We start from the raw sequence: 24,565 nt of genomic DNA on the forward strand, positions 1-24,565 counted from the left end.
CCACTTATACGGTCAAGTCCGCGCGGAAGGGGCGGAGTCGTAGCCAAAGGCGGGGAGCTCCCGGGGAGGCGAATCTCTTACTATTCACGCCCTTCCAGTGAATCGGGGCAGAGCTAGGGAAAGCCGATGGCTGAGGCGGTCTAGGGCTGATCCAGGTCAGTGAAAATCAGGGATGTTGTATGAATTAGGCCATGATCCCATTTCGCCGTTGCGGCCTAACGGTGAGCGGCTGGCTGTAAGGGGTGGGGAGAGGAGAGAAATCCGTGCCGCTAAACACGCTCTCTTTATTCTCAGTGCCCTTTCTTGCTTCTTCCAAGCCAAGATTAATCGGGAGATCATAGAAAGAGCTCCTTCCCTGCTCTTTTTAAACTTGAAAAGTGAGCAGCGGTGGGGCTTCCCGGGAGCTACCTTGGCGAACTGACGCGCTTCTAGAATAAGGGAACGCGGATCGCAAGATTACCCAGATGTACTAAACAGATGTACTGTTTTTTGCGGGGCGCGGAGCAGACGGCAGAAAGCGCATTTTTTTGCGGCGGACTTGCGACCCGGCCGGGTGTTGCGGAATTTCATTCCGCCTCTAGCAGGCAGTGTCGCCTCCACGAGGTTCATCTCTTAATCCCGATGGATTTAATTTTTTTCTTTGGCTGTTTTTTTTAAAGATTCAGAACCTTCAGACTGGCAAGTTTTATTGAAAGCAGGGGGTGAGTCTCCTTCAAGCCTTTAAAACGTTTAACTGCACGTTTAAAGGTCTGTAACAAAAAAATGGGGAGAGGGGATATACCGCAAAAGGACGATTATTTTTGGCTTTAGAAAGATGTAAACGTCGCTGGAAGGAAATCTTACCAGGTCCCTTCCGAGCCGGGAATAGGGCCACCATGTGCGTGTCTCCTGGCATAATTTGCCTAACCATGTTTTTAGTTTTTAGTTTCCCGCAGTCCCTCGGTATTCCGATGTGGGCGGCGGTTTTGATGGCTGAACCATGGGACAGGAGAAGCGGTCTTGACATACAAGTACAGTACACGTGGAGCCCTTGGTGCTCTCTGAGCCTTGCTGTTCTCTTGCAGACGTTTCATTGCCAGACTGGGCAACATCTTCAGTGCAAAGAGGGAGTGGGCCTTGCTCTCAGTTTATACACCGTGGCTCGCCCTGCTTGTGTTGGTGGGGGTGTTGTTCTCTCCTTGGGAGTTCTTTGATTGGGCTCTTGTTTGCTGCTTGGTTGACTGACTGAATTGATAGTTCTTTGGTTAGGGTGTCTTGTGCTGTCTGAAGGTTCATCTGGTGTTAATCCTAGTGCTGATTCTTGCATATCTGGGTGTTGATTGCTGGCAAGGGAGTGTCCTGGTCTTTTGGCTTTTCCGTTGTCTCTTTTGAGACAATATTCGCTTTGATTGATATAGGTACATATTGGTTGCATTTCGGTAGTTGAATGAAGTCCAGCTGCAATTTCTCTGAAGGGCTTTTGAGCCCATGGTCTTCTCCAGCAGGAGTTATTTTCCCTGAGGAAATGGTATTAGCTTGCTGTATGTCTAAAAGCAAAGTCCCGTGCTGTTTCTCCAGCTGCTTCTCCATCAGTCCCAAGAGAAACAGTTCTGGGTTTCTTTGTAAGTCCGATTTAAGAATCTTTTGAATATTAACACATATTTGGTCCCAGAATTTTTTGGCCTTCTCCCAGGTCCACCAAAGATGATAAAAAGTTCCTTCACCACAAGAACATTTCCAACAAACATTTGTTACTCCATTATACATTTTTGACAACTTATCAGGAGTTAAATACCAAGGATACATCATTTTATAAAAATTCTCTTTTAAATTATAATTCAAAGTAAATTTCAAACCTTTGTTCCACATGTTTTCCCATTGCTCCAACATGTTCCTGCATATCCAAACTTCTAAGCCCATTTAGTCATACATTCTTTAACTTGTTCATCTTCTAAATTCATTTGTAAAAACATCTTATACATCTTTGTAATAACCTGATCATCATTTATGCAAAGTTCCACTTCAAATTGAGTTGTTTCATTAACAAATGTAAAATTCTTTTTATCCACTTTAAAATGTTCTGACAATTGCACATATGTAAACCAATGACATGTAAACCTTCTAACTCTAACATTTCCCTTGTTTTAAGCTTCAGTTCACCCTCTTCAAAATTTAACAAATCTTTACAATTTAACAAATCTTTACAATTTAGCCAGCTTGTTCTCCCCACATTTTCTCTTCTAACAAATACTTCTTGAGGTGACAACCACAACGGTACATTAGGAGACAGTCTTGCTTTATATTTATTCCAAGCCCTCAATTTAGCACTCCTAACAAAGTGATTTTTTATTTGTAGCTCAGGGTTGAACTGTGGAGTCCTTGGTGCTCTCTGAGCCTTGCTGTTTTCTTGCAGACGTTTCATTGCCAGACTGGGCAACATCTTCAGTGCGAAGAGGGGGTGGGCCTTGCTCTCTGTTTATATACCGTAGTTTCTCCCACGTGTGTTGGTGGGGGTGTTGTTAATGCTAATGCTGCTAAGGATGTGTGTAATGCTATGATTACTAGGACTGCTTTATTGCATTTTGGGGAGCGTGCGGGTTCTCTAGTCTTGGGATAATGTTAATACTGTCTGAGAAATGAAGAAGTCCAGCAGCAGCTTGGGGGGACTGTTTGGGCTGTGGAGGAAAAATATTTTTTCCTTAAAACTCTGTAATATCCTTTACAAAATCCTCCCTCCCTCCGTCTCCCTTTCCCACCTTTCCAAAGCCTTGATTCCCATTTTAGCCACTTCTCCCTTTATCTCTGGGAACAAGGAGTGTTTGTACAAATAAGCCAACAGCTACCCCCATGCTATTCTCCAATAGGATTAATAATAATAGTAATAGATAATAGGTTAATAATAGATAGGTATCCATAGGCCTTGCCAAGATTGAAATAGTCAGCATGGGGAATTCTGGGAGTTGAAGTCCACACATCTTAAAGTTGCCAAGGCTGAAAAACACTGTTAAAGGGCATGAGAACAGAATCCCAAAAGTCTGTGTTTCTCTCTGTCCCATCTTCTGCTGAACAAAATCAGGGTATTCTGAGTTTCTTTCTCACGTGTCCTTCAGTCTCTGGACTGTGTGATCTCTTCCCCAAATCCCGTTTTTCCAAAAGCCAGTTCTAAATTCCTTTGAACCTGTTCACATGTTGAGGATTGGCAGCCAAGAGTCCCTCAAAATGGGGAGAAGCTCAATGTGCAGGTGTTGGTTTGTGTCTGGGTCCCTCTTCTCATGTTTGGGAGGGGAATTACTGGCTTTCTCAAGGAGCACCCTTATAGCCTTACTCTGCCTTGTCAGAACTTATAGACTAGGTCTGTAAGACCTACCCGTTCTAAGGACTGAGCATCAAAGACATATTTACGAGGCTGTATCACCATGTGAAGCCTAGGCAGGGCAACAGCCTATCGTTGGGGAAGGTGTGTGCTGCAATAAAACGCTGTGCAATAGAGCTCTCTTCAGTGGCGTGGGGTGTCCAGTCGTCAGAAAACAAAGGCCCCTCACAAACATGTGTGCTGTTATAGTAATAGTAGCAGAGATTTATTTTCCCCTACTTTTCCTCTAAGAAGTCTGAGGTTCATTGTAGCAGATTAGGGCAAATTGGGGAGGGGGAGGCAGATGGTGGGTGAGAGTTGAATGAAGGAATGGAAAGGAGTGTCTGGCATGGGTGCATGTGTGAAACTACAACCGAAATCACCATCTTTTGCCCCGACCTCTCCTCACTTTTTTCCCTCTAATTTATTAGGACTGGGAAGAAGAGTCAGCACTGACTTCCTAGTCAATAATTCAGGAGGCGTTTGTGTGTGTATTGGGTGTGTGTGTGTGTGTGTGTTGCTATAATGGAAAGTTTTTCAGTTGCTCAGTCCAGCCGACAAATTTTCTGATGGTCCCCCATCCTACTTAGCTTTTAAAGATCAGCCAAGATCAGCTAGGATTCTTAATTGAATTCAAACCTTTTGACATAGTATAGAGAACGGAATATGGATTTTTATTCTTCTACCAAAAGGTTGCCCAATTTATTCATGACATCAAGACCTTCGCATTACAAATTATTTTTTGCTAGAACCTTTCTTAAGGTTGTATCCTATGTCTAGAAATGGCTTCCTAGGACTTGGTACAATTGTGCCAACTCAGCTTCTCTAAGCATCTTGGCCTTCGTTCTTGTGACAGCCCCGTTTTCTAATTCCAGGTCAGACAAATCCAGGAATACTGAATATGGATGTAACCAGGGAAGACTTAGAGATGGAACATCAGCTTGATGAGGAGCGGCAAGATCTGCAGGCCTCTCCCATGAACGGACATGCTGTTGGACAGGAGCAAGAAACAGGTAATGACGATTATCAAGGTCCGGAAGCTAGGAACCCAAAGGAGGGATTGAAGTGTCCAGGCCATGGCCACCAGAGCACACAGAGCAATCCAAAACCTCTGCTGTGTCCCCAAATGGACTTCCAAAAGCTGCTGCTGAGTTGTATTGAGGCAGAACAAGAACATGATTACACAGATGGGGAGTAATCACAGTATGAGTTAGCATGTCATTTACATAGAATGTACAATGAGTCCCAGGATGGGAGGGCGGGAAGTCAGCTCTGAACGTGCAAGTATGGCCCTCTCTGGGCACCTTCCGTGTCCAGGAGGCTCCAGAAAGGAGAAGAGGGAGGGTGGACTCGTTCCAGGGACCGCTGGTGGTTTCTCTCAGGCAGTTCAAAGTCATGGGGCAGTTTTACCCCCACACTTTGTGCAGACCTTCCTGCAGGTCCTCTGCTGCGCCATCACCTGGCTCATTCATCTCTGGAAAAGAGGCTTATCTGCTGAGAAGCCAGAGGAGAGGAGGAGGTCAGATGGAGGAGGCGAGGAGGGGACTGAGCCCATCTACAATTTACAGACGCCTTTCCTACAGAATATAGTAGAATATATAGAATATATATTTTCTACAGAATATAGCCTCGAGCACAGAGGCTGTGCATTTGGTAGGTTTAAATGAATGTACAGTTTAGTAACCTTGGAAAGAACCGTAGCAGCAAGGTCCGAGGACAATGAAATCCAAAACTAAAAACAACAAATCCCAGCCACCTGATTTACCACAGCGATATTAAATTTTAAATGAGGTAAAGTAAGGAGAGAAAAGCACAATAACCAGAGGAAGGCCTCTGGTTATTGTGCTTTGTCTGTTTCTTGAAGACTACTGTTTGCCATTTGTCAAAAAGGGAGTAACTCTACCTCAATTCCAGCAATGGACAATCTGCATCAATGTACCCACAGCTACTGCCCTTTGTTCCTGGAAGGTTCCCTGCCTCACCTGACCTTAGTTTTCGTTTCAACCTTCTTTTAACTGAATCAAATGCAATAAAAGAAGCACAAACTCCGTCTGGAGCATCACCTTTATTTACAAGTCTGGATGGATCTGGACGGCATCGCGCTGGGGAACCTTCCTTTAGGCCAGGTCAAAGTCTCCTGTAGGATAGCTTTTCATGTCCAGCTGGAAGAGCCAGTTCTGCTCCCTCCCACCACCAGCACCCGCCGGAAGGGCCAACACTTCCCAAAGCTTTGCTTCCCTTTTTTAGCCTCAAAATCCTGTGGACCTTTGTCCCCATCCTGACTGGGAGAGCTGTTAAGCAATGGAACCGCCTGCCCCCTGAAGCTGTGGGTGCTCCACCCTGGAGGTCTTTAAGACAAGACAGGATGGCCATTTGTCCAGAATGGGATGAGGATTCCTGCCCTGGGCAGGGGGTTGGGCTCGGAGGCCTCTGAGGCCCCTTCCGAGCCTGTGATCCTGTGATTGTGAATTCCCCTCCCAGCGTGGGCTTCCATCGGGCACTCTGAACTCTTCCTGGGCATGACAGCCTCCTCCTCAGCTGTCACTGGAGCCCTTGCTGGCTTAAGTTTTTGCTTCCCTTCCTGCTCTAGGTAATATCAAGAATCGCAGGTGGTCAAAAATGAAACAGACTTTCAAGGTCTCCCGTGGTCATGTAGCCATTGCCACGATCTTTATTGCTGGTGCTGTTGCTATTATATGTCTCGTGGGTAAGTTATCCAAACTCTAATATTGCAAGCGAGATGATTTGTTTATTTTTAGTTTAGCTTTTTGCCTTCCTATCTCTCCCCCCACCCCCATATATGTATATTTTCCTGGGAGATACCTGCAGCCAGGGTGGTGAAGGGGTTGGACTGGCCCTGGGGAGACCCTGATTCTAGCCCCCCCTCGGCCACAGAATGGCTTTGGGCCTTTTGCCTCCTCTCTCAGCCCAGCCTACCTTGCAGGGCTATTGTGGAGAAAAGTGGGACCTTGGCGGCCGAAAGAAAAAGGAACAGATAAATCTAACAAGTAAAATAAATCAGTGCATGGAGGGGGGGTCTCCCCTCCTTCATTTCATTTACACAAGAGCAACCCTTTGAAGAAGTCTCCACGGGGGAGGAGAGAGAGCAGAGAAGGACGGGCCCCACCCAGGTCCAGCATTACAGTGTGCTTGTGGTCCGCAAATGCTGAAAGTGCTGGCACTGCCCCCACCCCAGTTGGGAGTGCAAGGGGGGGAGTGCAAGACCTTATTAAAAAAACAAAAACTCTCCCTCCTCCCCATTCCAAAGGAGACAGAAACAGAGAAGGTCTGGCCTTTTCCATACATGTGTCCTGATCCACCAACTTCCTATCACCTGATTACCCATTGCCACCTTTGGTCCCCCTCCCCCAAAGCTTGCTCATTTCTGCTCTAATGCAGATTTCCAGCTGTTCCTTATTATTCCCCCTCCCCATTTGTTACTAGTTAACTGAGGAGAGTGTTTGTCAGATCATGATCTAGTTCTCTCTTCTCTTCTCGCGTCATCAGTAATGCATCACAACCTGAAAGTAAAAATAGATGAATGTAAGTTGCACTTGGCAGCCTCTGAGCACAGAAGACGCCCGTGCCCACCTGACTGGGTGGGGTACCAGAACAAATGCTATTACTGTTCAAATGAAGAAGGAAACTGGACTGCTGCCCAAGACTTTTGCACTCTGTACAATGCTTCCCTGGCTGTTATTGGAAAGGAAGAAATGGTAAGAGAGCAAGATACCCCACTGTATTGGTGACAGGTCCTGGATGGGAATGATCTCATGCAGGGTCCACACAATCAATTCTTCTTGCAGGAAGCTGATTATATAAAATATGTTGGTTTTCATTACAGAAGAAAGACCTTCTGTTGCTTTCTAATTTACAGTCAGTGTCTCTATTCTATGTCTATTACAGGAGACCTCATTTAAAGACTGCCCTGTTTAGTGACCGTTCAAAGTTACGAAGGCACTGAAAAAGTAACTTTACAACCAGTCTTCTCATTTACAAACTGTGCAGCGTCCCTGTGGTCACACGATTGAGACTCGGGCACGTCACAACCTGCGGGTGTTTACGACGTTTGCAGTAAAAGTCTTAAAAAATGCATGCGCTTGGGGCCTACAGTATACATATCTCAGAGTGGTTTAATGTTTACTTTTATTCTCTTAAAAGAAATTTGTGCTGCGTTACAAAGGCAGCGCTCCCCACTGGATTGGCCTCAAACTAGACACAAACCAGTCCTGGAAATGGATCAACGGAAAAGATTCAACGTGAGTCCTCCTTTTTCTCTTATTTCTTCACTCGGGGGATTCTACGCCAGCCACATGCCGAAAGGAAGCGGCTTGCCGTTTATTGATCCTCCAGTGCACCCTGTTTCTGGCATCAGACACAAACACACTGCCTATTTTCTTAAATGCCAACGATGGGGAAGGGCTTGGAGAATGGATGCAAGCCAAAGTGGTGTAGTGGTTGAGTTGGTGGACTTGAGGAGACCCAGGTTAAGTCCCCCCTCAGCCACAAAAGGTGCCTGGGGATTACGAGCTGGTCCCTCTTTCTCAGCCCCACAGCCAGTGTGGTCTGGTGGTGAAGGCGTGATGCTAAGAGTGGAGACCCGGGCCCAGGTCCCCTCTGAGCCATGGAAGATCCCCAGGTGACTTTGGGCCAGATCCTCTCTCAGCCCTTCCTGCCCCACATGTTGGAGGGGCACTGCGTATGAGCTCCTAAATAAAAGGTTGGGATATAACAGACAGATGCATAGAGAAGAATAATGCCCCAGTATGGCTGCTTCCTAAATTAACTTGGGGCCCTAGGTCAGGATTTGTATTCAGGAAAAGAATAGACACAGCACTCATAAGACGTGATTGAAACCAGCCAGACGTAGGCAGATTTGTGGCCTCCAGCTGGACTTCAGCTCCCGTCAGCCCTGAGCAGCGGGAGCGAGTGAGGTTAGTTCAGCATTGCTGGAAACACCAGGTGGGCCACTCCCCAACTAGCCCGTTCACATGTGGGTCCACCGCTCTCTTCGGATCACCCACTCAACCTTTGCTTCTCCCCACTGGTGAGTTTCGTTGCGGTCCACTCATCATTGACTCGGCAGAAAACTAGCCAGGTAGTCGTCGCTTAACGATCACAATTGGGACCGGAATTTCAGTTGCTAAGCGAAGTGGTCATTAAGCGAATCTGACCTAATGTTGCTAGGGCAAGTTGATGCCTCAGTTGGATGGCAGTGGGGACAGAGCTCTTCACCCTGTTGTCCTTGTGTTGCAGGCTGGAGGTCAGGGGCAAGGGAGGAGCCTGTGCCTTTCTGAATGATGACGCCACGGCAAGCTCTTCAAGGTGCCGTACAGCCCATCACTGGATCTGCAGCAAACCTGATGAACTCACAAGTCCAGAGATAGTTTGAAAACACACTGGTTCCAATCTGCTCAACTGAAATTATCTTGCAATGTTGGCCGCAGTAACAACTGGACCTTACATTCAGAGAATGCAAATTAGATCTGCCTCATATGATGCACCAACTGTGCTCTTTCGTGGGTGGGGAGGCCCTTCAGAAGTCACTCATGCCACACTCACCCACAGCTTGACTACTGCAGGGAGCTCTACGTGGGGCTGCTCTTGAAGACTGCTTGGAAGTTTCAACTAGTCCAGGATGCGTTGGCACAGACAGTGACGGGCATGACTTTGTATGCCCATATGGCACCCTGGGGTTTTTAGCTGTTTTTTTTTTCTTTTTTGTTAAATCTACCATCAGTTTTGGGTGCCTTTGATTCTGTGGCTGGTGGGGGAATGATGGGAGGCTGTGATCCTAACATATGGATATGGTTTTCTTAACGTTCTTGTTGGTCAGCAACCTAATTCTAGGGAGTTTGAGAACCTTTTTGACTGGCAACTTGGTTGTTAAGTGAAGTGGTCACTGAGTGAAACAACTGTGCTTATGATCTTACTTCAACTTTCCTTTGTTTGACTGACCTGCAAAGGTCATAAGTGCAAGGATTGGTCGCTGTTACTCTTTCATCACTGTGATAACTGTGAATGGTCACTCAGTGAGGCAGTCACTAAATGAGGACTACCTCATTAGATTGTGACCCTTCCCCTGTTGTTAAATGTATTATTGACATTTGCCATAAACAGCAATGCAGTCTCCCTAGAAGGATGACTGTCTGGATTATGTTAATTGTCTCTGGTCCAGGGTCACAGTATTAGGTTCTAGGTTATACAAATACACTGCTGCCTCTAAGATTTATACTTATCAATGGGTGCATATATTTCAACATTAGAATTAGATTTTTTAATATCGCCATCCTGGATTTTTATTTTTATTTTCTATCCTGCCTTTATTATTAAGTCACCCAGCCATCTTTCATGCCTCAGGTGGGACTAGAACTCTCATACCACGCCTGATTGGCTCTTGGGCTGAGAGAGAGGGATGGCCAAAGGTCACCCAGCCGTCTTTCATGCCTCAGGCGGGACTAGAACTCTCATACCACGCCTGATTGGCTCTTGGGCTGAGAGAGAGGGACTGGCCCAGGGTCACCCAGCCGGCTTTCATGCCTCAGGCGGGACTAGAACTCTCATACCACGCCTGATTGGCTCTTGGGCTGAGAGAGAGGGACTGGCCCAGGGTCACCCAGCCATCTTTCATGCCTCAGGCGGGACTAGAACTCTCATACCACGCCTGATTGGCTCTTGGGCTGAGAGAGAGGGACTGGCCCAGGGTCACCCAGCCGTCTTTCATGCCTCAGGCGGGACTAGAACTCTCATACCACGCCTGATTGGCTCTTGGGCTGAGAGAGAGGGACTGGCCCAGGGTCACCCAGCCGGCTTTCAGGCCTAAGGCGGGGCTAGAACTCACAGCCTCCTGGTTTCTAGCCCAGCACCTTAACCACTAGACCAGACTGGCTGCTTTATTTATATCTATATTTATATTTAACATAATCTTGTTTTTATTGTATTTTAATCTATTTTTAGCTTTACTGTAAACTGGGCAGTTTGAGGGAGATGGCCCGTGATGAAATTTGATAAACAAGATCTGTGAAATACTTGATTTGTGGCAGACATCAAATTATACCACCACCTAAGAACAGGGAATACAATGAGATAAATTGGGATGAAGATAGTGATTGGGGCAAGATTATCTGAGGATCATCATGGCCAGTCCTATATTCATTCATTTATTAAATGGATATCTTGCCTTTCATCCAGGAGCTCCAGGGGACGTAATAGAGCTTCCTCTTCTTATTTTTCTACCCAACAACCACCCTGTGAGGTAGGCTGGGCAGAAAGAGAGGAATGTGTCCAAAGTCATCCAGGGAGCTTCTGTGGCTAAGTGTCATGTTCACCGTTCCAATGTTGCTGGTACATCGTAACGTTTCGCATGTCATTTGGCTGATGCGTGTTTCGTCTGGGAGGGGAGGAGGATTACATCTCGTGGGATTGTTATATGTTAGTAGCTGGATTGGAATGTGTTTGGGTTATCTCGTGTGTTCAAGGTTCCTTTCCCAGGACATCAGCAGAAACAGTTACCAGCACCTGGGGGGGGGGGGTTTGCAATGGCAGGGCGAGGGGAGGGATTACGTTTGAGCCGAGGGTTTTTAGTTTGTATTTGGCGTGCTTTTGATCATTCTCAGCTTTCTCTGTATTTGCATACTATTCTTTAATAAATCAGATATCATTAAGTTCCTGCTTGTGAGTCTGAGTCTATTAGAGTAGGCAATCATTACATAAAGCTGAGAATCCAAAAAAATTTTCCGTTAGCCCCTTTCCAGATTTATTTTGTGAGGGAGTAGCGCTAGCGATGAGCAAACCAAATCCCCAAACCACGGAAAGCGAGGAATCGAGCGAGGGGGAACCCGACTCCACAGTGATAAGAACGGAGAGAGTCCCTCCTCGAGAGCTTTCAGAAGTTTGAGAGGGGTCGAGCTCCAGCCTAGGAGAAGAGGAGGTTGGAGGTAAAAGAGCCCCTGAACCGACCAGCGAGTTGCCAGGTGAGCTGCTCACCTGGGATGAAACACAGGGACCCCTACCAGGGACGTCCAAAACGTCTTGGAAGCAGCGATACCCGATGTCCCCAACCGTGGTGAGGCAGGAGGGAAAGGAGGATTCCCAAACCCCTGATCATATAAAACTGGTGGAGGCCAAACTGGAGTCACTAGAATTTATGTTCCGTAAAATGTCCATGGACTGGAGTCCCCAGGAGAGGAGGAGAGAGGAGTCCAGTAATAGGTATTCCACCCCTTCTTTGCCCCCACCTTCCCCGAGGGAAAGGAGTAGGACCCGGCACAGAGAGGAAGTAAGAGCGCCGAGGGTGAGAATTTCAAGGTCCCCTCCTCGTGAGCGGAGCTCCCTGGGAGCTAAGAGGAAGCCCGACTGCCCAGCTGTGGCGAAGGGACCGCCCGGAGTGGGGGTTAAGGACTTTACCATTAAATTTGATGGAGATCCAACTAAGCTATCGTTCTTCCTTACCAATGCAAGGAGTTATGTGGACAAATGGGAACAGTGTTTCCGCTCAGAAAGAGCCAAGATTAATGCCATTGCCACTAAGCTGAAGGGGCGAGCTGCCGATTGGTATGTGCAGTTATGTCAATCAGATGCCCCTGAGCTGGAGGAGTTTGAAGAATTCCTGTAGGCGTTGAAACTACACTTTGAAGACCCGTTAGCTAAAGAAAGGGCAAAACGGGCATTGAGGGAGCTGTGCCAGGGGCCACGATCAGTGGCAGACTATGCTCTGGAATTTAAGGCTCTGGCTGGGAAGGTTGAGGATTGGTCCCAATCCACGTTAATAGAACTTTTTAAGGACAGTCTGAATACTGAGGTCCTGAGATGGTTGCTTGGCAGGGACGACCCAGATACCCTGTATGAATGGATACAGCTGGCAGGGAAGGCTGAGCATGCCCATGAGACTTTTGCTCACCGGAAGGTGATGAGATATGCTGGGCTCAGCAAGAGTTCCCGCACTGCTGCATGCTCTGGAAAGACCGGTCAACGTTCCTGGGAAGAGGAGAGAGGGTGCCGCTATGCGAAAGGACAATGCCTCCGATGTGGGAAGGAAGGTCACCGAGCGGCGGCGTGCCCGCAGGGAAAGACCAATGATCATCCGGGAAAGTCCTCGGGGAAATCTCCCTCTTTACCCAGGAAAATGAAGGGAGCCATGGCTGAAACTGAAGTGGAGGAGATTCCTTACTTCGGGGACGAGGGGGAGCCCGATCTACTCCAGCTGGCAGGTGGTGGAGGAGGGGCGCGACCATATTTCAGTGAGTGGCAACTATCCCACACTGACAGTGAAAGTGAAGCTAGGCTCCTGCACAAGAACCATTGAAGTTTGGGCATTGATCGATTCGGGGTGTTCGCGTTGCTTGATGCACCCTGATGTGGTGGCTGCTCTGGAGTTACCCAGCTTTCCACTAAAACGTCCCATGATTTTTACCCAACTGGATGGTTCTATGGCGGGGGGGAAGCCAGTCACCCATTCCACGGGCACGGTGGCATTGCAAATGGGCAGCCACCGTGAGGGGCTGCCGTTTGTAGTAGCGCCTGTGCGGGGTCCCTTAGTCATTCTGGGAATTCCTTGGTTGGTCCAACAAAACCCATATATAAATTGGGTGCACAGGACTTTGACTTTTGGGGATGGTTTCTATCAAGCCCCTGGGGAGGACGACGCTCCGCAGGCTGCAGTGGGGAGGGCGGCGGCAGCAACCCCGCATTTCACTGTCACCCCACTGGAGGGCTTGCCGGAGCAATACCAAAGCTTTGCGGATGTGTTTAGTGAGAAGGAAGCAGACCAACTTCCACCTCATCGAAAAACTGACTGTGCGATAGAGTTGGTCCCCGACGCACAACTGCCCAAACCAAAAATCTATGCCATGATGCAAAAGGAACTGGCGGCGTTGCGGGAGTTTGTGGACAAAAACTTGGCCAGGGGTTTTATTGAACCAGCAAATTCGCCAGTGGGCGCCCCGGTCTTGTTTGAGCGAAGAAGGATGGGACATTGAGACTTTGTACAGATTACTGCGGATTAAATGCGGTCTCGATATTAAACAAATATCCTCTGCCAATAATAAAAGACATGTTAGCACATCTGGCTAAGGGGAAAATCTTCTCTAAGCTGGATTTGAGGGAAGCCTATTTCCGTATCCACATACGGGAGGGGGATGAGTGGAAGACTGCTTTCAATTGTCCTCTGGGTTCTTTTCAGTACAAGGTTTTGCCTTTTGGGTTGGCATGGGCACCAGGAGTGTTCATGCAATTGATCAATGAAGTGTTACATGAACATTTGTTCAAGGGTGTACTGGTCTATTTGGATGATGTTTTAATTTATACTGAAACAGAGGAGGAACATGAGCGCTTGGTGAAACAGGTGCTTAGCAAATTGAGAAAGGCTGAGCTTTATGCTAAACTTTCTAAGTGTGAATTTCATAAGACTCAGCTTGACTACCTGGGGTACAGGATCTCTGACAAGGGCATTGAGATGGATCCTGCGAAGATACAAGCTATTTTGGGGTGGGAGCGCCTGCGTACCCGCAGGCAGCTCCAAAGTTTTCTTGGAGCGCCAATTCATCCAAGGGTTCGCAGAAATTGCATTGCCTTTCACTGATTTGTTACGTACGAAGGGGTTGGGGGACACACGCAAGGTGAAGAACCCGGGGGCATTGCTCAATTGGACACCTCAATGCCAGTTGGCTTTCGACAAACTCAAAAGCCTGTTCACTGCTGAACCCATTTTGCAACACCCACCCAGAAGTGGATGCTTCTGATTTCTCAATTGGAGCGCTCTTGCTGCAAGCGGATGTTGCTGGCCACCTGAAGCCCTGTGCGTATCTGTCCCGGAAATTTTCCGAGACAGAAAGGCGATGGCATGTTTGGGAAAAAGAAGCTTTTGCAGTCAAGGCTGCTTTGGAGGGGGCTAAATGTCCTTTTGAGGTTTGGACTGACCATAAAAATTTGGAAGCGCTCAGCACGCCCCGTAAGCTCAGCCCTAAGCAGATCCGCTGGGCTCAATTTTTCAGTCACTTTGACTTTAAGTTAAAGTTCATTCCGGGCAAGAAAAACTTCTTGGCTGATGCGCTTTCCCACCTGCCCCAGGATTCGGTCCAGGCACCTGACGTTGTGGGTACGGTGTGGACAGCACCCCAATTGGGGTTGCAAGCTGTCACACGCAGTCAGACTCGTGCACAGCTGCCCCCAGCGTCAGTTTCACCGGCTGGGGGAAGAACGCCAATTCCCTCGCAATTGCAACAACAGTTTCTGCTAGAGCTGAAATCTGACACTTGGTTGCAAGCGACAATGTTACATTTGACAGAGGCTTCGCTTGGAAGCAGAACCGCCTCTATGTCCCTGACAGTTTGCGACGGGAAATTCTCATTAGGTCTCATGATGATAAAGTGGCTGGTCATTTTGGGTTTGTCAAAACCTTACACCTCGTGCGCTGCCAATTCTGGTGGCCCACATTGAGACGTGCTGTAAAAAGTTATGTTGCTTCTTGTCCTGTCTGTGCCATGTCTAAACGGAAGGGGAGCAAGCTGCAAGGGCTGCTTCAGCCAGTGGCCAGCCCCTCCCGTCCTTGGGAGGAGGTTTCCATGGATTTCATTGTGGATTTGCCTCCTAGTCAGAGAAAGACTGTGATTTGGGTGGTGAAGGACTACTTTTCTAAGCAAGCCCATTTCATTCCATGTGCTTCCAGTCCGTCTGCGCAGCAATTGGCCCACCTTTTTCTAGTCCACATCTACCAGATTCATGGGAGCCCCTCCCGCTTGATCACAGACCACGGGACACAGTTTACTTCCCAATTTTGGAGGGCATTTTTGAAGCTGGTGGGCACCAAGCAGGCGTTGTCCACTGCGTCGCATCCAGAGACTGACGGATCTACAGAGGCTCTTAATTCGACCCTGGAGCAATTTTTGCGGGCATTTGTCAACTATCAGCAGGGCAATTGGGTTGATCTGCTGCCTTTTGCTGAGGTGGCTTATAATAACGCTGTCCATCAGAGCACGGGGCACACCCCTTTCCATACTGTGTTTGGCCGGGACTTTGTGCCCATTCCTGACTTGCCTCAGCCCTCCACACAGCCCTGCTCCACTTCTGATTGGGCTGCTCACCTGGCTGATTCGTGGCCGGTAATTCAACAGGTGTTGGCTGATGCCCAATCTGCCTATAAACTGCACACTGATAAGTGGCGAGCCCTTCAACCTGCTTTTAAAGTTGGTGATAAGGTCTACCTTTCCACAAAGTTCATTAAATCCTCTCAGCCCTCAAAGAAGTTGGCTCCTAAGTTTGTTGGTCCTTTTCCCATTGTGGGAGTTGTGAACCCTGTCACGTTTAAACTCGATCTGCCACACAATCTAAAGTGTTTACATCCTGTTTTTCATTGCAGCTTGCTCAAGCCTGTCAACCACTCTGATCATTGGCATCCGCAACCCCCACCTCCTGCTCCGATCATGATTGATGGACAGCAACATTTTGAGGTGAAGGAGGTCCTTGATTCTCGCAGACTTCGTGGCACCCTGCAGTACCTCATTCGGTGGAAACACTTTCCCCACCCTGAGTGGGTGTCTGCCCGTGATGTTCAATCTCCTGTTTTAGTTAGACGTTTTCATCTAGCTTATCCTATGAAACCTGCTCCTTAATTTTTTTTGGGGGGCGGTATGTCATGTTCACCGTTCCAATGTTGCTGGTACATTGTAACGTTTCGCATGTCATTTGGCTGATGCGTGTTTCGTCTGGGAGGGGAGGAGGATTCCATCTCGTGGGATTGTTATATGTTAGCAGCTGGATTGGAATGTGTTTGGGTTATCTCGTGTGTTCAAGGTTCCTTTCCCAGGACATCGACAGAAATGGTTACCAGCACCTGGGGGGGGGGGGGGTTTGCAACGGCAGGGCGAGGGGAGGGATTACGTTTGAGCCGAGGGTTTTTTGTTTGTATTTGGCGCGCTTTTGCTCATTCTCAGCTTTCTCTGTATTTGCATACTATTCTTTAATAAAACAGATATCATTAAGTTCCTGCTTGTGAGTCTGAGTCTATTAGAGTAGGCAATCATTACACTAAGGGGGGACTAGAACTTGCGTCTCTCTGCTTCTAGGCCAACCCCTTCACCACCACACTACACTGTTTCTCCAAAACTCATGTGCAGATTCTCCCCTGGTACTCAGTGCCTGTGCTGGAAATGTAACGCACAAGGGGCAGAAGGTTTCGCAAAATAACAGTTTTTTATCTAGAAAAACACACGTCTACATGCCCCGTTGTCCTAATCAAAAAAGCAGGCCTCCTCCAAAGGGGCATTTCAAGTTTGCATTTTTAACTCAGGAACTTTTTCAGAGTCTCCTGTAATTTGTCACAGCACAGGTACAAGCTGCCCATTCCAAAATATCCCTCCCCAGAGTAATTATTACAGAGTCCTTTCTAGGTTTTCTCTTCTGTTATTTACATCAGCAGAGGTGCTGTCTCGCAGATCCACCTGGTTACAGCACTGCAAGATTCTGAGATGACTTTCTGCCCCTTCAGCATCCCACAGCTGTTTTCTTGAGTCTCACTTGTGATCGGCAGCCTGGAGGATAAGGGAGAAGGGCAAGGACATTTGTCAGAGGTTGAAGAAGGTCATTCTCCCCTGCATGAAAATGTCTTCTCTGATGACATACTGTCTATTTCAGCTTAAAGGCTGTCAGCTTTTCCAACTCAGTTAAAGGATGGGACGGGACGGGACATTCTACAACTCCAAGGAAGTCCAACCAACTTGGGCAGACTGGTGTGGCAGTCTTTCGTCTTCTGCCCAGCTGCATTGACCCTGCACACATGCCCTTTAAATATGATATATTTTATATGATTATATTACAATATATGGTTAGATTATATGATTATATTAAAATGTATGTTCATAATGACACACTAAAGCCACACATCAGCCAATCACATTTTAGCCTAGAATGTTAGTTGAATCCAGCCTGTATGGTTATGACTTAGTATACATTGTGCAAACTCAGAAAATCTTTAATGCATTGGTAAGATTCTTTATTATTGTGTTTTATTTAGTATTATGAGCCAACAAGAATCTTCTAAGATTAAAGTAGAAATAAATAAATAAATAACCATCATTCAGTTTCCCCATGGGGAAACATCTGGAACCATAAATTTTGGGGTTGCTGCTATTTTACCAGCTGGATTTATTAACTTTTTTATTGTAACTGCTTCTGTCATACTTCTTTTTAAAATTGTAACTGTTTTATTGATTTGTTTTTTAATTGCTGAAAGCCACTCAGAGTCAAATGCTGGGGGTGGCATAGAGAGCAGTATAAAATAAGATAAATACTCAAAAAGAATATACGGGATAGATGCATAAATTATATTGCAGCCATAGGCGGCTGTGCATTAAGGATGAAGAAAACTGGATAAGGCACAAAACATTGGAAAAAGAAAACATCTTTCCCAGCTCAGTCATGAAATGGATGAGAATACTCACAATGTTTTATTTAATGGGGAATTGTCGACCCACAACCATTCACGGCTAGTAGAATTGACAGACAGTCCGATCCACAATAGTTGTGCCCCGTGGGTGATGCGCTGTATGAAGTGCTGTCAAGAATATATGTAGAAGTGAACCCTCTCTGGAATACATACTTTAGGTTATTGTTACGGAGTCCTCTGGCTTTGATTTGGAGGCTAAAGCAGTAGGCCTGATGATCAGTCAGCCTGGAGAACCAGCAGGCGATTACACAGCTGAGCTGACCCAGCTCCCAGAGAGGACAAACACCAGTAGATGGGGCTGACTCAGACAAGGAAGGGCCAGGTCTTTCCAAGGGCAAGAACACACCAGGGGCTAAGGAGAGGAGACATCAGCTGAGTTCCTGAGAGGAGAGGAGACAGGAACTCCCATAAATAAGCCACGTGGGCAACATCCCTCTCTCTCCCCTTGTTGGAAACAACTGTCCTGCTCCATGGTTGTGTCCCTGTGGCATCCTGCCCAAGTCCCATCTGCTGCTTGCCCTGCTTGACACTTGGAGCTCCAGCTTTTTGGACTTCTTCTGACTACTCTCACTTCTTGTCTCTGACTACCTCCTGCTAGGTAGAGAGCTATGGAGATGGCCTTGAGGCAAATATTCAGAAAATGTGAGAGAAACAAGAAGGGCAGAAGCCTTCCTTAAGCCTTGAGGAAGGAGGTAGTATTAGGAAGAGATTCAGTCTGGCTCCCCCCGCAGCTCCCCAGGGCATAGGAGGGAGAAGAGGAGGAACACAATCAGACTTGCAAGGTTTCATTATTATACCTAATCTCAATAAAATATACAGCTGGTCCTCACTTACCAACCGCAATAAGGACCAGCAACTTCATCACTAAGCGGTGCAGTCATTAAGCGCAATGTCATGTGACCGCACCAACTTACAACATCAGTTTTGTCAATTCCGGTTGTGGTCGTTAAACAAATCACAGCAGGTCATTGAGCTCTATGTCACGTGACCATGACTTGCGACCTCCTGCTGGCTTCCCCATTGACTTGGCTTGCTTGTCAGAAGCCGGCAGTGAAGGTTGCAAATTGTGATCTCGTGACCCCAGGATGCTATGACTGTTGTAAATGCACACCAGTTGCCAAGCATCGGAATCATGACCATATGACCGCAGGACGCTACAATGGCTGCAACTTTGAGAACTGGTTGTAAGTCTCATTTTTCAGCGCCGTCATAAGTTTGAACAGTTGCTGAACAAGTGGTCGGTAAGCGAGGACTACCTGTAGTTCTAATCTTCCTGTGAAGTTGGTTTTCTGATCTGGTTGACCTTGAAGGGCTGACATGCCAGGGACAGTAAAAACCCTCTGAATTCACCAAAGCCTCAATTGCTCTGTCTAGATAGTTTTCTCAACCTTGGCAACTTTAAGATGTGTGGACTTCAATTCCCAGCATGGCTGGCTGGGAAATTCTGGGAGTTGAAGTCCACATATCTTAAAGTTGCCAAGGTTGAGAAACATTGGTCTAGATACTTACCTTCTTACTGGGTACTGTCAAAAGATGAAGAGCAAAACTCTTCAGAATTGCCATTCTCTTGCTTTAAATCTGCATTGGCTTATGTAGGACAAACATTTACATTCCACAGCGCTTGGATTTGAGGGTATATTTTTCAAAACCTTTGGAATCACTTATGGAGATTCACAGAATTAATTTTTGTTAGCAAAACTAAGACAGAGGTTCTGAATTTTTCCAGTGCAGAAATACACAATGATTGTCTATACATTTCTACTTGATGAGGGAGGATATTGGCATTTACCAGTTCTGTCTGTTCTTTTAACATCACAATTTTAGAATCTTTGGCTCTGCACTCATTCCTGCTCTTATTCCAGGTTTGCTTTTCACTTGAGATCCAATAGCACTTGTTTTCATGAAGCAGCCAGTTTATGGGACACAGCTTCAAATTCCCTGAAAGGGGGGAAAAAAACCTCCATATTTATTTATTTATTGGAATCAGGAGTAAATGCTGCATAATAAAACTGTCATGTTCGCCGTTGCAATGGTTAATGTCCATCGTAACGTTTCGCATGCCATGGTGCTGACACGCGTTCCGGTTGGGAGGGAGCTGCTGGGAGACCTTGTACCAGGCTTGCTATCTCTCTTCATGGGGATGGAATGTGTTTGTGTTATCGTTTGTGTTCAAGGTCCTTTTTGCCCATTGATTAGCAGAACTCGTTAGAAGCACCTGGGATGGGGAATTTGAAACAGTTGTACGAGGGGGAGGGATCACATTCACACCGAGGGTTTTTAGTTTGTATTTGGCGTGCTTTTGCTCATTCTCAGCTTTCTTTGTACCTGCATACTATTCTTTAATAAACCAGATTTGATTCAAGCTTTTGCTTGTGAGTCTGAGTGTAATTTAGGATAGGCATCCATTACAGACACCCAATTACAAGTGGTCCTCACTGACCGACCACAATTGGGACCCGCAAATCCATCACTAAGCAACACGGTTGTAAAGTGAAAATTCACATGATTGCGCCTGACTTACAACATCAGTTGTGAGTTCCAGCTGCAGTTAAATGAATCACTACGGGCCGTTAAGCATGACGTCATGTGACTGCGAGTTACAACTTCCTGCTGGCTTCCTCATTGACTCTGCTTGTTAGAAGCTGGCTGGAAGGTCGCAAATGGCGATCACATGACCGTGGGATGCTGCAACCACTGTAAAAGTGTGCCGGTTGCAAAGTGCCTGAATCACGATCGCATGACCACAAGGATGCTGCGATAGCCGCAACTTTGAGGACCAGTCGTAAGTCTCCTTGTCCAGCACTGTCATAGCGTCAGTGCTGCTTCATTCGGAGCCAATGAAGTGGCTGGTATGAATGTGTTTGCTGCCCCTGGGGGGTGTCTATTATGTTTTTATGGTTTTTTGTAAGCCGGCCGGAGTCACCATGTATGAGTTGGGCGACGTTATAAAACTGTTTAATAAATAAATAAATAAATAAATAAAAACTTCAAATGGTTGCTGAACAAGCAGCCGGTAAGCCAGGACTACCTGTACTTATAACTCAACATGGAATGAAATATGGAAGTTTCATTACTGTTCTTAAGTTGAAGGTAATTTTTTTCAAATCTAAGCAACTTGATATTGGTCCATACAAAAAATTAATTGCTAATTAGCCTTCATCCTTGATCTTGTTGTTTAGAAAAGCTGTGAAGAGCTGGCTCTGCACCCGGGCCTCTGGGGAGGAAGAGTGAGACCCCTCGCTTCACTGCTCTTGCCATCTTTTATCTTTAGCTTTTATGTTTTATTTTGATTTAATTGTAATTTTTTTTTGTTTGATTGTTGTGAGCCACGCAGAGTTGGGAAGCATACAAATTTAATAAATTATTAGGATTAGGATTAGGATTATTAGGTTGCAGACTCAAGAAAGTTTTTCTTATTATTTTTGGAAAAAAATCTCACTGTAATCAGTAAAACCTACTTGTGAGTATGAATTACATTTGAAATCATTTTGAGGCAAGCAAAATCAATGGGGAACCATGTGATTCACTTAATGACCACATGGTTCTCTTAACAACTGTGGTGATTTGCTTAATGACCTCTGCAAAAAGGGTCATAAAATCAGTTGGATTTGCTTAATGACCGCTTTGATTAGCAGTCTGGTCTCAATTGTGATCATTAAGTGAGGACTACCTGTATTTATCAGCCGATGATGGGAAAGAGAAATCAAAATAAGCAGAAACTATATAATCATGGAGTGGAAGAAAGGTGTGCAAATAGCTGGGCTTTGTAACTGACATCCACATCAGAGACCAAAATGATGTCAGTGTGTCAAATCTAACAAATTAAGAGAGATTGTCATGGTGGTCAACTCATCCGCAGGGATTAGCAGAAGACGTGGGGAGAAAGTGGTCAGGACGAGGAGTAATGAGCAAGCATTTATCACTACTTTGATGGCTTATCTCCCAGAAAGTGAGAACAGTTTTAGAAGTTTACAAAAACAAAATTATTTTGTTTTAAAAGCACTCCGTTTACAGTAGGCAATAATTGTAGCTCTGCAAACAAAGCCACTGTATTCAATTTAGAAACGTAAAAGCAAACATCACTTGGGTCACAGGTGAGCCACCAAACGCATTTGAAAGCTTACTGGTTTTAGAGAAGAAGCTGAGTCGAGGCATTTTGATCGGGTTAAGAAAGTCAGGAAGGTGCAAACTCCACCCCTTCAGAGATGGGTTTTTCTTATGTTGTTATAAATCTTGACCACCACCATCCCCAGGTCCTGCTGTGCTGCCTCACGGTGGCTGGAGAGGGGGGCACTCTCGAGAGGGAGGAATGAAGAATGTCAGGAGTTTATGCCAAGAGTCTGCATTCCCAGCATGGTCGCCCCAGGCTAAAGCAGGGAGGTGGCTATACTGGGCAGCAAAGATGTAGGAAGATGCCAGAGGCGGACGATCACTTTAGTGACAGTGGCAAAGGCATCAGCTCATACTGTGCAGGAGGGGGCCATGGTAAACCACCCTGTAGGTTTACCAAGAAAACCACATGGACCGAAAATGTAAAATGATTGGCAACAGAACTTTTGGATAGAAAATATAAAATGGTTGACAATAGAACAATATCTATGTGTTTCCTAGGAGTCGAAAACAATTTCATGGCACATAATGAAATCAGATCAAATCCTGATACATTGTTTTGTTTCAGTGCAATGGTGTTTATACAATATTAATCAGAAGTTACTGACATACTATTATTCTATTATTTTGTTAGCTTAAGATGTTGGAACCAGAGGAAAAAAAAAGAAGTTCTATCAGCTACAGTTTAGGATGTCTATATTTCAAGCCTAGAATCATTTGCTTTTTCATCCAGAAGTGAGCGTAACAATGAAAAAAGAGCCACTACAAACTGCATTAAAGTATTTGCGTGATGGCTCAGTGGTTAAGACACCAGGCTTGTCGACCGGAAGATCGCACGTTCGGCGGTTCGAGACCCAGGCCCCGCATGACGGAGTGAGCTCCCGCACTCTTGCCAGCCTAGCAATTCGAAAGCATGAAAATGCAAGTCGATAAATAGGTACTGTTTCAGTGGGATGGTAACAGCTTTCCATGCCTGTCATGCCGGCCACATGATCACAGAAGCATCTTCGGACAGCGCTGGCTCTTCGGCTAAGAAACGGAAATGAGCACCGCCGCCTAGAATTGGACACGACTGTGCAGGGGAAACCTTATCTTTACCTTTATTTGTTGTATAATGAAAGTTTTGATCTTAAGCTGATTACTTAGTATTAATGTTGCCTTTGTAAAACAAAGGCAAATGGCAAATGTAGGACAGACAGGCAGAAGACTGGCAGAGCGCATCCACGAACACCAACTAGCAGTCAGAAGACACGATGAAAACTCCTTCATCTCACAGCACACGGACAGACTCAACCATAGTTTCAACTGGGAAACTGTGAGCATCCTAGACCAAGCCGAATCCAAAAACGCCAGAGAATTCCTGGAGGCCTGGCACTCAGACCAAGCAGCCATCAACAGACACACAGAGGTAAACAACATTTACATACCATTCAAAAGAGACAATAAAAAAGTCAAAAGACCAGCACACTCCCCTGCCAGCAATCAACACCCAGATATGCAAGAATCAACACGAGGATTAACACCAGATGAACCATCAAACAGCACAATACACCCTAACCAAGGAACTATCAACTCAGTCAGTCAACCAAGCAGCAAACAAGAGCCCAATCAAAGAACCCCCAAGGAGAGAACAACACCCCCACCAACACAAGCAGGGCAAGCCAGGGTGTATCAACTGAGAGCAAGGCCCACTCCGTCTTTGCACTGAAGATGTTGCCCAGTCTGGCAATGAAACCTCTGCAAGAAAACAAGGCTCAGAGAGCACCAAGGACACCACAGTTCAACCCTGAGCTACAAATATTCGCTTCGAATGTTGCCTTTGTATTGTTACTTAATATAATATGTGTGTGTGTGTTTGCATATGAATAATAGGAAAAAATAGATAAACAGAGCAAATTTAACAAGAATTAAAATGCCAGAAAGAGGAAGTTTTTGAGTTCCCCCTTTTAATACATCTGGTAATTTACAAGGTTTACCGACATTTAGGCCCTTTTAGAAACCAGACTGTGAGTATATTTGCCAGGCTGCATAATGTGTTGTATATACGGGAACCATTCTTGCTTAAATTTGTTTAAGCTTCCATAATGAACATGCACTGTTAGTTTTGCCATTCCTGTGTATTCTCCAAGTTTAAGTTCCCGATCAGATGCCCTTTATGATGCATGCAAAAAGAGCTAGGGCATCAGTCATGAGGTTGCAGTGACTTCCTTGACTTCCTTGACTTTCTGATCACTGGCCACCCCTGAGTTGAGTATATCTTTCTCCTGAAAACCAGTGGCACTTTCAAGCAAATTTAGCTGGCTTGTGCTAGTATCACTACACAACAGCTGGATACCCTTGAAAGCCGGGACTATACCTGTGGAATTGTCACAATGGGGTTTACACAGAAATCGCCACAGCATAATCCACTTATCTGGGCTGTCCTCCTCTTTCTCTTTGCCAACTGTTCTGGCTGCAGACATCTTGACCTGAGCATATGACTCTTCTGGAGTCTTCTGGAGTTGCAAAGCTTTCAAAAAAGATTTCTAATTAGCTGTTGCACAAACAGAGGGAGAGCTATTTAAAAAAACACACATGCAGAAAGCTCCAATGTGGCACTTTAAATAGAAGTACACAAAGGCTCCTGTTACACTATTCCTGTTCTCAGGCAGTCTTTTTTGCCTCCACTCTTGTAAAGTCCAAAT

General features: G+C 46.1%; 2 protein-coding genes across 2 annotated transcripts; one reads left to right on the top strand and one right to left on the bottom strand.

Annotated features, from left to right (window-relative positions):
* The first annotated feature begins 172 nt into the window (after positions 1-172).
* Positions 173-9,530, top strand: LOC134489924 (C-type lectin domain family 2 member D-like). Its single transcript, XM_063292801.1, has 6 exons — positions 173-221; positions 4,207-4,344; positions 5,922-6,038; positions 6,839-7,047; positions 7,493-7,590; positions 8,588-9,530. The coding sequence occupies exons 1-6, from the start codon at positions 173-175 to the stop codon at positions 8,721-8,723; spliced, it is 747 nt and encodes a 248-aa protein (XP_063148871.1). The 3' UTR covers positions 8,724-9,530.
* A 7,194-nt stretch (positions 9,531-16,724) lies between these two features.
* Positions 16,725-24,354, bottom strand: LOC134492203 (killer cell lectin-like receptor subfamily F member 1). The gene is made up of 4 exons (XM_063296393.1): positions 24,238-24,354; positions 19,561-19,709; positions 17,767-17,879; positions 16,725-16,857 (listed from the first exon to the last, which is right to left on the bottom strand). Exons 1-4 carry the CDS (start codon positions 24,341-24,343, stop codon positions 16,734-16,736), a joined length of 492 nt encoding a protein of 163 aa, XP_063152463.1. The 5' UTR covers positions 24,344-24,354; the 3' UTR covers positions 16,725-16,733.
* Between the last annotated feature and the right edge of the window lie 211 nt (positions 24,355-24,565).

Source organism: Candoia aspera, chromosome 2, assembly GCF_035149785.1.
Source record: "Candoia aspera isolate rCanAsp1 chromosome 2, rCanAsp1.hap2, whole genome shotgun sequence".
Taxonomy (NCBI): domain Eukaryota; kingdom Metazoa; phylum Chordata; class Lepidosauria; order Squamata; family Boidae; genus Candoia; species Candoia aspera.